This window comes from Rhinopithecus bieti, unplaced genomic scaffold (genome assembly GCF_001698545.2).
Source record: "Rhinopithecus bieti isolate Rb0 unplaced genomic scaffold, ASM169854v2 scaffold_44159, whole genome shotgun sequence".
NCBI classification, from domain to species: Eukaryota; Metazoa; Chordata; class Mammalia; order Primates; family Cercopithecidae; genus Rhinopithecus; species Rhinopithecus bieti.
The window spans coordinates 520,594-534,559 of record NW_016818573.1 but is presented as its reverse complement, the minus strand read 5'-3'; the positions used below and the strand labels follow the sequence as shown (position 1 = coordinate 534,559).

General features: G+C 43.9%; 1 protein-coding gene across 1 annotated transcript in view; it reads right to left on the bottom strand.

Moving 5' to 3' along the window:
• Positions 1–11,434, bottom strand: part of PACS1 (phosphofurin acidic cluster sorting protein 1) — a 67,026-nt gene extending 55,592 nt beyond the window's left edge. The window contains exons 1-2 of the mRNA XM_017857190.1: positions 11,394–11,434; positions 2,497–2,584 (exon numbers count right to left, since the gene is read on the bottom strand). Of these exons, the coding sequence (XP_017712679.1) occupies positions 2,497–2,584; positions 11,394–11,419 (114 nt within the window). The 5' untranslated portion in view covers positions 11,420–11,434. The remainder of the gene's footprint in view (positions 1–2,496; positions 2,585–11,393) is intronic.
• Between the last annotated feature and the right edge of the window lie 2,532 nt (positions 11,435–13,966).

Genomic DNA, 13,966 nt, shown 5'->3' with positions numbered 1-13,966 from the left:
AATGGATGCTCAATAAGTATTTATTATATGAATGCATACATAAGTGACTGAATAAATGAATGTGGTGACATCTGTAATTACTTTCAGCTGCTTGGAAGGAGAACAATTTAAAAATTCAAAATATTTGTAGTTTTGGTATAATTTAGAATTATAGAATGTTAAATATTTAATCAGGAAATAAATTATTTCTTTGGCAAAAGCATTTAGCTGCAGGATGGCAAACTCAGTAGGGAACTTTCAAAACCACCCCAATGGTGTCGGCACAGAACAGCAACATTCTTTAGCAAAGGAAGCAATTCCTGAAAATGGGAACACTGCCTGTGACCTAGAAATGGGGACCAAAATCAGGAGAGGAGGACAAGACACTAACAGTTCACATCGCTGTCCCATAGTCACTTTCCCAACAAACAGTGTCTGGGAACACTTCATAGATTTGGAAGGAGTTATTCATAAAATGAACAGGGAATTAGAATATAAGGTGGGACACACAGGAATTCATGAGTAATTAAAACATTTTAAGTTTTTGTTGTTGTTGTTTTGAGATGGAGTCTTACTCTGTCACTCACGCTGGAATGCAGTGGCACGATCTCAGCTCACTGCAACCTCTCTCTCAAAGGCTCAAGCAATTCTCCTGCTCCAGCCTCCTGAGTAGCTGGGACTACAGGCACGCCTGGCTAATTTTTGTATTTTTGGTAGAGACGGGGTTTCACCATGTTGGCTGGGCTGGTCTCGAACTCCTGACCTTGGGTGGTCCACCGCCTTAGCCTCCCAAAGTGCTGGGATTACAGGCATGAGCCACCACGCCCGGCTCAACATTTTAAGTTTTGAGGACTAAATTACGTATTTGGGACTAATGTATTTATCCCAGAAAGAGGCCCAGGCACCTCAATGTATGATTCACACACTGACAGTGATATAGAAGTGGATTTTAATGAAGGTGATATAGTACAATAAATTGCAGCATAGTAGGTGAACTAGCTAATAAAATATTCTGGTTAGTAGGGAGTTATCACAGTTTGCTATTTTTCAATGAATAAGAATTCAGTAAATACACCATCCTTAAGCTGAAGACTCCAGTCATTATTTAGTGACTCCAGAGGCACCACAGAATCTCTCTCTACTCCAGGGAGTCATCAGCAGAAGGGATTAATCAGTTAAGGGAGGTCTGGTAATGGGATTTAATGAGCACACAAATTACCCACTCTTTTTTTTTTTTTTTTTTTTTTTTTTTGAGGCGGAGTCTCGCTCTGTCACCCAGGCTGGAGTGCAGTGGCCGGATCTAAGCTCACTGCAAGCTCTGCCTCCCGGATTTACGCCATTCTCCTGCCTCAGCCTCCTGAGTAGCTGGGACTACAGGCGCCCGCCACCTCGCCCGGCTAGTTTTGTATTTTAGTAGAGACGGGGTTTCACCGTGTTAGCCAGGATGGTCTCGATCTCCTGACCTCGTGATCCGCCCGTCTCGGCCTCCCAAAGTGCTGGGATTACAGGCTTGAGCCACCGCGCCCGGCAAATTACCCACTCTTTAGTTTCTGGTCCCAGTTCTGCCGTTTGGTAATTAGCTGGCAACAGGTAAATTCCTGAGCCCTTCTATAATTCAGCTTTTCCCTTCTCCTTTCCTTAAATTCAGGAATACTTAAGAGCACAAATGTTTGTGAAATGTTTTGGGTCCCTTGAAAATACTAAATGTAAGGAGTTATACGTGGGATTTATATAGAAGATAAAATATCCCAGTAAACTTTAAATTGCCCAGTCTGAAATAACAATCTGTAAGTTTCTTCCACTCTATAGAAAGCCTCCGAAGTGCAGGCTGGGCACGGTGGCTCACGCCTATAATCCCAGCATGTTGGGAGGCTGAGGTGGGTGAATCACGAGGTCAGGAGATAGAGACCAGCCTGGCTAACACGGTGAAACCCTGTATCTACCAAAAATACAAAAAATTAGCCAGGCATGGTGGCAGGCACCTGTAATCCCAGCTACTTGGGAGGCTGAGAGGCAGGAGAACAGCATGAACCCAGGAGGCAGAGCTTGCAGTGAGCTGAGATCGCGCCACTGCACTCAGCCTGGGTGACAGACAGGGCAAGACTCCATCTCAAAAAAAAAAAAAAAAAAGAAACCTCTGAAGTGCTTCCCACAGCCGAGCATCTACCTCGATCTAGCAATCCTGGGACTAAGACTGAAACCAACGCTAGCCAGCCTAGTAATTTCTGAGTAGTTTATAATAAACACTTTAGGATCACTTGTTCCTCATAGTATGTGTAGGAAAAACCATTTCTGTTCTTCAGACAAAGAAAGGTTTGAAGAAACTGAGTGCCTTAACCAAGAGGCAGAGCTGGGCTCAGAAGGTCCCATGAGCTCTGTCATCTTTCCACTGTGCACCTTGCTGTGCTGAGAGGAGGAAGCCAGAGGTGGTCCCAGGGGTGTTTCTGAACCCCCAGCAGTGGGCAAATGGTTATCCAGCTTCCCTGGGCCCTGAACCAACAGTCCTGCCCCACTCACCTGCAGCTTCACAGCAATGACCACTGAGTTAAGATCTTTGTCCATTTCTTTTAGCATGACGAGTTTCTTCAGAGTCAAGCTGAACAGCCTAGAAAAACAGGGAAGGAAGATACTGTCATATGCAAGGAACTTATGAGAAAAGTGATGAACAACTGGTTAGGCAACCTGCCTTACCTGAAGTAAGAATGTGAGAACACTGTCCTCAGTCCCAGGGGTCCCCTGTCTCAGTGAAAGAGTATCCCCTCTTACTTAATGTTTATACTTTTAAGAGATGGGTCTCACTATGTTGCCCAGACTGGATCCTTGGGCCCAAGGATCCTCCCCATCTTGGCCTCCTGAGTAGCCAGGACCACAGGCACATGCCACCATGCCCAGCTTCTAAAAGTAAGTGTCAAAAGGTACATTATTGTGTGAACTTCCATGGATGTCATTTATCTCAAGCCAAAGGCAACACATTTTCCATGCCTAGTATGTTGGAGCCACTTCTGAGGGGGAAGAGGAGACCAAGGGAGGAGAATCACACAGTTCCTCTTCTACTTTCCACCTGATCACACCTGACAGATGTACAGATGTAAATCTTTAGCAAGAGAAGATAATCCACACAAACAAAACATACACCATTTGGCAGGAAATGGTTAAATGGTCACAAATTCTACTTCAGCTGCATTTTGCTCCAAATATGCAGAACATCTTCAGTGCCACAAATCAAGAAATTCCCTGCAACTCAAAAGTGACAGGATTGTCCCTCACTGTGAAGTCTCAGTAACTCTGCTCTGACTTGACCTTGGCCTTACTACAGCAGGGCCACCCTGGATTTCCAGCAGGAGTGGGAGGGAGACTCTGGACGCTGCCTTTCTGTGGCTGCCCGGGTGGTCAAAGTCCTCAAACATTCTTCCCCTGGGAGAGGTTCTGGGGAACGGGACACATGAGGGATGTTGCTGACCAGAGTCATGACAAGTCCAGAGAATCCGACTGGATTTCATGCCTCTTTTTTCCTCTGTGCTGAGGCCCTCTAGGCCCTGCTCAGGCCCCTATCTTGCGTCTCCACTGCCCTCCCTCTGCTCCAGCCACACTAACTTTCCTTTGGCTCCCTGGCAGTGCCACCCTCTCGCCTTGAGGCCTTTGGAGGTTGCTGTTCCTTCTGTTGGCACCAGCCTGCCAGCTAATGCCTCTTCAGCCTTGGGTTATGCATTTTTGCCAGGAGAACTTCCCCCTATGCCTTGCAAAGTCTCTGATGTGTCCCCAGCACAACTCCTATCCTGCCACTGGAGTGTAACTTCCGGTGGGCAGGCAGCAGGCTTGCCCCTCCACCGCTCTCCCCCCAGCATCTGCCCAAATGCTGGGCACAGTATAGTTGCTCAGCAAATATTTGTTACATTAAGTTTCCTAAAACGGTTTCTTTTTTTTTTTTTTTTTTTTTTTGAGACAGAGTCTCGCTCTGTCGCCCAGGCTGGAGTGCAGTGGCCGGATCTCAGCTCACTGCAAGCTCCGCCTCCTGGGTTTACGCCATTCTCCTGCCTCAGCCTCCCGAGTAGCTGGGACTACAGGCGCCCGCCACCTCGCCCGGCTAGTTTTGTATTTTTTAGTAGAGACGGGGTTTCACAGTGTTAGCCAGGATGGTCTCGATCTCCTGACCTCGTGATCCGCCCGTCTCGGCCTCCCAAAGTGCTGGGATTACAGGCTTGAGCCACCGCGCCCGGCCTAATGGTTTCTAGTTAAAATCAGATTAACAAAAGTATGTGAAGAAATTCATATAATTCATTTGTTTTTTTTAAAGGAGGACAAATCCAGGTCAACAGAACTAAATTCTGGTTTTGAATTAACCTCACCCAAGTTCTTTTTTTTTTTTTTTTTTGTTTTTTTTTTTTTTTTTTTGAGACAGTGTCTCTCTGTCGCCCAGGCTGTAGTTCAGTGGCATGATCTTGGCTCACTGCAACCTCCGCCGCCTGGGTTTCAGCAATTCTGCTGCCACAGCCTCCTGGGTAGCTGGGATTACAGGCGGCCGCCATCATGCCCGGCTAATTTTTGTATTTTTAGTAGAGACGGGTTTCACCATGTTGGCCAGGCTGGTCTCAAACTCCTGACCTCAGGTGATCCGCCTGCCTTGGCCTTGCAAAGTGCTAGGATTACAGGCATGAGCCACCACGCCCAGTCACCCAAGTACTTTCAAAGACCTGCTGACTAACACAAAGAAAAAAAATAAATCTTTCTTTGCTTTAAGCTAGAATCAAAATCAAATACAATGTATGAAAACTTACCAGGTCTCTTCGTCTATATTATTTCACCTAGACCTCAAAAATAGGACTGTGTGGATGTGTGTTGGGGGCTCACTGTTCTACGCAGGCAACAGAAAATATTTCAAGTGGAGTAGTGACCTGCCCAAATTCACTTAGCTAGTAAGTGATAGAGCTGGATTCTAACTCTAATCTCCTTGTGGTGGACCGAATACCCAACCCCCACCACCCAGATGTCATCTCCCAATCCCTGGAACCTGCAAATATGGTACCTTGGCAAAGTCCCATGGCAAAAGGGACTGTGCAGATGTGATTAAGTTAAGGCTCCTGAGATGGGGAGATTATTCTCGATTATCTGGGTGGGTCCAATATAATCACAAGAGCCTTTAAAAGAGGGGGCCAAGAAGGGCAGAGTCAGAGGAGGAAGCAGGGCTGGAGATGTGGCTGCTGGCCTTGAAGATGGAAGGAGGGGTCAGGAGCCAAGGAATATGCAGCCTCAAGAAGCAGGAAAAGGCAAGAAAACAGTCCCTCCCTGCAGCCTCCAGAAGGAGCACAGCCCTGCCCACACCTTCCGTGTAGCCCAGCGAAACCTATTTTGGACTTCTGACCTGCAGAACTGCAAGATAATAAATGTGTGTTGTGTGAAGTCACTAAGTTTGTGGCCACTCATCACAGCAGCAGTAGGAAGTGAACCACCCCTCATCCCACGGCCTGGCCCTTCCCCCATCACGTCGCTGCCTCCTCAGCCTGTGACCTGGGCGCCTGCAACTCTGATCTCCTAAAATACTCTCCTGATATCTATTGCTCTGGAGCCCTCTGGGTTCACGCTCTCTCCTCCAAAATGCCCCCATCAATGACTGCCCACAGCACTGCCTGCTTCTCCCTTCCCTTCAGCGCAGAGATGTGCTGTCCCACAGGGAACTCTAGTTCTACTGATGCCAAAGGGATTACTACAGTTCACAAATGGCTATTCAGAAATGTAGTTAACTCCTGCAGTCCCAGCTACTCAGGAGGCTGAGGTGGGAGGACTGCTTGAGCCCAGGCAACATAGAAAGATCCCAGTCTCTTAAAAATAAAAAGAAATGTGGGAGGCTGAGGCAGGAGAATCGCTTGAACCCAGGAGGTGGAGGCTGCAGTGAGCCGAGACTGCGCCATTGCACTCCAACCTGGGTGACAGAGGGAGACTCCATCTCAAAAACAAAAACAAACAAACAAATGTAGTTAACTATGTACATTGTTTAACTGAATTTTGTGCCTTCATCAAGGCACAAAATGATGGCTCAAAACGAAATGGGACATGACTGGGATGAGCAAATGGAAAAGACTGAATATGCCCAACGTTCATCCTCATCTGAGGCTTGCCAAAATCAAATACAATAGAAACAAATCTCTGAAATTCAAATGTTTTATTTGAGGAGAAAAAAACTGCTGCAACTGGGGGCATACCTGTAGATCAGGTAGTCTTCGGTATGTCCAAAGAACAAAGAGAAGCTTAGATGTTTTATAAAAAAGAGAAATGTTACTATTGCTCTTCGAGAAAGTTCATCGGCACAAGTAAGGTTTTGGGAAATTGGCAAGCTCTGACAGGTGAGCGACAGTGGTAGGCAAAACTAGTCTTAGAGTTGCAGCACATCCTCACAGTAGACATCAGATAAAACGGGTTTCAGGTTATAGCAGGCAGTTTCAGCAGCCAGGTTTGCAGAGAATACCATTTCAATGCCCTGAGTGCCTTTCCCCTAGTTTCTCGGCTCTGTTTTAGTTGGGTATGACGAGAATAATTCAATGTGTATGATCAACTTTTGCAGACTGCTAATCATGAACGCTTCTGATGGGTTAGGTTTTTCCTTGTTTTCAAAGCAAACATTTTCCACCTTCAAATTGATTTGTGGCTGCTGAATAAACTCACTGCAAGATAAAAGTCTCACAGGAGTCGGTCAAGGACATGTGTTTCTTCTCTGCTTAAGATTCTTCACTCATTCAACACTGCCCACATTTAGAGAACATTCGCTCTGCGCCTGGTACTGAACCAGTTGTTGGAGTTGTAGAAGGATGTGGGCTACACAGTCCAGCGGGAAAGGCAAACAATCACGTTACGCTCTGTACCACTGCTCTATTATGCCTCAGAAGGCTCTTACATAAATACCTCATAGGATAACACGGCAGAATTATGTTAGGAGGAAAAAACATAACAGACCAATAAATATTTGTTGAATAAAGAGACAAGACAGACCTTTATGCCACGGCACCTTATGTTAACAAGATGGCCAAGAAAGATTTAGTACCTTAGGTAAAGCAACAGCAAGACTGGATATGTTCCATGTTTTCACAGAAATGTAACACAGCACACAGATTTTGAAACCTGTGGCAATCAGTTCAACATGATGTTTTTGTTTGTTTTCAATGGCATGACTCAAGGGGACTTAGGGACTCAAATGTATTCTAACTCTTCAAAGTACAAGAAAATGCCTATCCCTCATTCAGCATCTATCACGTACTAGTTGCCTGATATGCATTTCATTATCTCTTTTAAGTTTCACAGTAATGCTAAGAGGTGGGTATTATACCTATTTTACAGATACAGATGCTGGAAGAGTTAAGAAAACGTCCCTAGGTCACACAGGAGTAGTCAAGACATGATGCACACAGGCCTATCACAGTCCAGGGACCAATTTAAGTTGGTATAAAGCATTTTATTAGCAAATTAGAAGAAATTATTTTAATTATAAGTGAACGTTTTAAACATATATCTTAATATAACAGAGAATACTAAGGAAATAAGATAAATTTCTCCATAAACCCGGATTTGCACACATTTGATGCAAAGACTCCCAGATACAGTTGTGAGGATGACTCACACTGACTGTGTCTGGCAAGACATTGTAAGAAGTAGTCTCAGTGATTAGGAAGCTGAGTTAGTTAGCTGCCCACCCCAGGTTTCTTGCTACCCCTATGTTTCCCTGGTGGGTGCTTCTCATGCAGTGAAAATGTAGGATCCAAGGCCCAAAGGGAAGAGTCCTTCCCTGATGACACTTCTGCTTTGTTTTTCTACAGCAGAAAATAATTTTACAGCAAAATTATAAAGGCTGATAATTCCAAGTGCTGGTGAAGATGTAGGGTAACCGGAACTTATACACATGGCTGGGGACAGTGGAAAATGGTACAGTTACTCGAAAAAACCATTTGGTAGTTGATTAGATTTTTTATACGTGTGTGTGTGTGTGTGTGTGTGTGTCTACTCCTATACCCAGCTCCCAAGGGAACCCAAGAGAAAGGAAGGCACACCACAAAAAGACAGGTACAAGAATGCTCAAAGCTTCTGCACAGCAAAGGAAACAATCTACAGAGTGAAAAGAATAAGATAAAATATTTGCAAACTACTCATCTGATGGGCAATTAATATCTACAATATATAAAGAACTGAAATATCTCAGCAAAAAAAAAAAAAAAAAAAAAAAAAAAAAAAAAAAAAAAAAAAATCCGATTAAAAAAATCTGCAAATGATCTGGACCAACATTTCTCAAAAGAAAACATACAAATAGCCAACGAACATATAAAAAAAATTCAACATCCCTAATCATCAGGGAAATGCAAATCGAGACCACAATGAGGTATCATATTCCCCAGTTGGGCTGGCTACTATTAAAATGACAAAAAATGACAAATGCTGGAGAGGATACAGAGAAAAGCCAACTCTTCTACACTGTTGTAACTAGTGAACGTGAACTAGTGCAGCCACTATGGAGAACAGCATGGAGGTTCCTTCAAAAAACTACAAATGGAACTACCACATGATCCAGCAATCCCACTACTGGGAATCTGTTCAAAGGAAAGGAAATTATTGTATCAGGGAGACAATGCAGACCCCCATGTTTACTGCAGCACCGTTCACAATAGCCAGGAGACAGAATCAACCTAGGGGTCTGACAACAGAGGAAGAGATAAAGAAAATGTGGTGTGCACACACCATGGAGTACTATTCAGCCATAAAAATGTGTGAGATCCTGTCATTTGCAGCAACATGGATGGAACTGAGAATATTATGCTAAGTGAAATAAGCTGGGAATAGAAAGTAAAACACTGCATGTTCTCACTCACACATGGAAGCTAAAAAAGTTAATCTCATAGAAGTAAAAAGTAGAACAGATGATACTAGAGGCTGGAAATAGCAGGGGAAGGGGAGGGAAATGGAGAGATTTCTTAAAGGGTACAAAATTACAGCTAGATAGGAGGAATAAGCTCTAGTGTTCAGAAAGATGACCACAGTTAATAATATTAATTATAGATAGCTAGGAGGAGGATAGCCAATGTTCTCAACACAAAGAAACAAGCAGCATTTGAGATGACAAGTATGCTAATTCCCCTGCTCTGTTAATCATACATTGTATGTATCAAAACATCTCTATGTACCCCATGAAGATGTACAATTATTACTGGTCAATTTTAAAATTAAATAAAAAATTAAAAAATAATGTTTAAAGCAGCTCCACTCACAATGGTCCTATACTGGAAACAACACACCCACCAACTGAAGAATGAACAAACAAAATGTAGTATACAAAAAAGACCCAAACTATGATACATGTGACAACATGGATGATTCAAAACCACTACACTGAGCCGGAAGAGCCAGACCCAAAAGACCATCTTACCATCCCCGTGAAGTTCAAGAACAGGTAAGACCAACATGTGGTGATGCCAGTACAGTGACTGAGACAGGTGGAGGCACTGATTGGAAGGGCTATGAGGGAGCCCTCTGGCTAACAACACCCACGGCAACGTCACGGGGCCTACACACCAGCAGAAACCCACAGGCCTTATATCCAAAACCCATGCACTCCACTGTATGCAATCTGCATATTGACTTAAAAAAAAAAGGCCTGAATGAAGGCTGAAGAATCAGATACACTCTGGTTTGAACTGCAGCTCTGTTACGTTACTCTGTCACTCATCTATCAGCCTTATAATGAGGCACATGTTGTTCTGGTCACTTGTGATACATCAGTAAACAAAGCAGACAAAATGTCCCATCCTTGAGTTCACATTCTAGTGAAAGGACACAGTCAATAAGCAATAAACATAATAATTAGGTAAATTATGTAGTAGGTCAGATTGTGTGAAAATAGAGCTAGGTATTGCGAGCATGAGGCAGAGGAGGGCGGGGAGGGTTGTAATTCTGAGTTAGGTGGCCAGGGTGGGCCTCCTTGAGAAGTTCTAGGTTGAGGGGAAGAAGTACATAGGCCTTAAACTAGCTACATGCTTGGTCTGCCTGAGAAACAGCAAGGCCAGGGAGTCCATGTGGGGGCTGCTTCCCATGCAGGCCTCTGTAAACCACACAGAAGATGTGTTTTTTTGTTGTTGTTGTTTTTTGTTTTGGTTTAAGAGACAGGGTCTTGCTCTGTCACCCAGACTGTAGTGCAATGCCATGATCAAAGCTCACTGCAATCTTGAACTCCTGGGACTTAAGCAATCCTCCCATCTCAACCTCCTAAGTAGCTGAGACTACAGGTGCATTCTACCACACCCAACTAATTAGAATTTTTTTTTTTTTTTTTTTTTTTTTGCAGCAATGGGGTCTCATTATGTTGCCCAGGCTGGTCTGTAACTCCTGGGCTCAAGCGATCCTTCTGCCTCCGCCTCCAAAAGTGCTGAAATCACAGGTGTAAGCTACTGCTCCCAGCTGATTTTTTCATTTTTAAGTGAGAAAGAAATAAACCTCTTCTTAACTTTGTGGTTTTTCTGTTATGTATGCAGGTGTACCTGTCTTTAAGTAATGTTCACCAGGAACAGATTCCCAAGGTATTAGGACTTTAGTTACAACCCTCCAAATATTAATACTTTCAAAAAGAACCAGTTGGCCAAATTATTCCCAAAGTCCATTTTAAAGGGCAGTGCCCTATCAAGAAGCCCTGGGTCTCATCCTTATGAGGGAAGGGAAAATATCTCAAAAGCTGAAGGAAACAAAGTTCTCTCCAAGATCTCTAGGAGAGCCAAATCTCTACTTTCTGCTCTCTAGCTACCTCTGTGCTACAGTGGGCTGGAAGTCAGGTTCCGTGGTCCGGCACGGGTATATGGGAGCTGGCTGCAGACTCCTCTGTTACTCCCCTCCCGTCCTTTTCAGCTGGGGATCAGGCAGAAGAACACTTCCAGCCGAGTCCCTACTCAAAGGGACTTCAAATACAATGGACAGCTGGGGTTCTCCAGCCAGTCCACCTTTGGAAGGTCAGTGAAAAGGTGGATGAGACAAGTGGGGCTCAATGTGCTGGAACTCTTAAGAAGTTGAGTCTGCCTTTAAAGTAAAACAGAATATTACAAAGATGATTAGAGTCCAAAGGACTTTTAAAGGAGGATCCCAGGTTACTCAGCTCAGAAATAATCTTCCTCTCTCCAAAGGCATTCTGAAAATATATTAATAACAGGTCATTTATTTCCATCTTTTAAAACTCCATCTGGAAATCCCAGACCATCATTAATAAAACAATAACAAAACACCAAATCTCGGTCCCTTGATCTGCTCTCACCCCTTACTTTTCACATTTTTGTGAGTTCACTGTTTTAGCCTGTCTTTGGCTCTCTTTGGGATCAATTTCCTTCCAATAAGAGCAGCGAGGCAACAGCTATTCTAATTAGGCCGAGAGTTCCCGGCTGTCCCCTCATTCCCTGTACCTCGAGCCATTTCTCTTCCACTTCATAGGCAAGCGAGCCCTTGTGAGCCCTTGTAGAAAACATTCCCATTGGCACCAGCAGGAAGGACAGAGTGCCACTGATAGAGTGTTCCCAGAAAGATCTCCATCAGCCTTTTACTGTACGTCTTCTCTGTACTTAGCTTTGTGCTAGGAGCTGAAAAAGAAAAAACTGGGCATAATCTCTGCTTTTGAGCAATTCATAACCTAGTTGAGAGGATTTAAGTATATCAAACAATTAACCAACAAACGTGACAGTGCATAATTAAGTTCTAAATTACATAAACGGAGATCACTGAGTAACTGGGCTAAGGCTTCAGTGAGGACATACTTGAGCACAAGCAAATTCTCTCAAGAAATTATTTAGCTCTTATTAGACTAAGTCTGAAAGAATAAGGCGGTCTACTTGATAACTGGGTACAGAAAAGAACAAAATATAGTGGCAAGAATCTTTTGAAAGCTTCTAAATAATTCTAGTTTATACGTGACTGTAGGATAAAGGAGAAACAGCCTTGAATAATTTCTACAAATGATCTTCAACTTGCATTTAACAGCTGTTTCTAACTATCCTCATGCAAAATTGAGAGGCTCACTAAGAGAGAAACGGTCATATTCCATTTCCCCCCCATCTCCTTTTTTTTTCTTTTTTCTTTTATTTTTTTGAGACAGGGTCTAACTCTGTCACCCAGACTGGAGTGCAGTGGTGTGATCTGGGCTCACCACAGCCTCCACCTCTCAGGTTCAAGTGATTCTCCTGCCTCAGTCTCCCAAGTAGCTGGGATTACAGGTGCATGCCACTACCACCCAGCTAATACCCTTCTAGTAAGATATCAATAAACAGCAAAGTGGTCACATTTTGAACAGAAAAAAGGGGAAGAAAAGAGAAACAAAGACCTGGACGAAATAAAAACCTGAACAGTTAGACCCCAATTCAAAATGATGGTCATGAGGTAGGAGGCAGAACTTTACTCTGGACCAGATTGAAGACTGGCTGTAAAGAGAAGAGGCAACACCACCACTCCATAAGACACACCCACTAGTGTATGTAAGTTTACCACTGCCATGGCAACACCCAGATGTCACTACTCCTTTCCATGGTAACAACCTGGAGGTTACCGCCCCTTTTCTAGAAAATGCTGAATAATCTGCCTCTTAATTTGCATGTAATTAAGTGTGGGTATAAATATGACTGCAGAACTGCCACTGAGTGGCTGCTCTTGAGGCTGCCCACAGGGTCTATCGCTGCTCGGCAGAGCAGTCACAGCGCTTGAGCCTGCCTACGGACGGGGTCTATCCCTGCTTTGCAGAGCAGTCACAGTGCTGTAACACTGCCACCTCAATAAAACTGTTTTCTTCTACCACTGGCTCACTCTTGAATTCTTCGCTGAGCAAAGCAAAGAACCTTCCTGGGCTAAGCCCCAATTCTGCAGCTTGCCTGTCCTGCACTGGTCCCTTTGTGACCAGAGTAGATAAATGCAAGGAATAGAAGACAAGTGACCTGGATTACTCCTTTGTCCTACCAAGAAACGGCTGTGTCATATGAGCAAGGCATTTTCCCCTCTTGACTTCTTTAATCAGAAGATGGGAAGAATAAGCTCTGCCTCTTCCCTTAACAGCATTTATTCACATAAAGAGCAAACCAATAGAAAAAAACTATGAAAAAGGTTTTCCTTTGTGAGAGTAAAAACATTTCTAAAATTATTTCTATTTTATAGGCACCTGTGGAAGTCTCAACAAGCTTCAACAACACCAACAAGTAAATTTCTGAGCAGTATATTCTTACTGCTGAAGAGATTACCCAAATATATGTAGATGCTGAACCCATTATTTCATATGAAATAGCGTAATTTTGATTGTGAAACGATGAGCTAAGGCATTATTTATTTATTTATCTATGCATTTTTGAGACAGGGTCTCACTCTGTCACCCAGGCTGGAGTGCAGTGGGATGATCTCAGTTCACTGCGGCTTCCATCTCTTGGGCTCATGTGAGTCTCCCACCTCAGCCTCCCAAGTAGCTGGGACCACAGGTGCACACCACCGCACCCAGATAATTTTCGTATTTTTAGTAGAGATGAGGTTTCACCATATTGCCCAGACCACTCAAACTCCAGTCCAAGTTATCTGCCAGCCTCAACCTCCTGAAATGTTGGGATCACAGGTGTGAGCAACCACACCCAGCTTAAGACATTATTTTAAAAGCAGTAAGCTTAAAGCAGATTTTTCAAAAGCAAAGCAATTAGATCAGGTATGGTGCCGCATGCCTATCCCAGAACTCTGGAGGGCTGAGGCAGGAGGACGGCTTGAGCTCACGAATTCAAGACGAGCCTGAGCATATAGTGAGACCTTGTTTCTACTGAAAACATTAAAAAAAACCTTAGCCCAGTGTGGTGCCACACGCGCCCACAGGCCTGTAGTTCCAGCTACTCAGGAGGCTAAGGTGAGAGGATCACATGAGCCTGGGAGATGAGACTGCAGTGAGCTATGATCACGCAGCTATACTCCAGCCTGGGTAACAAAGAGACCCTGTCTCAAGAAAAAAAAAAAGTAAAGCAAC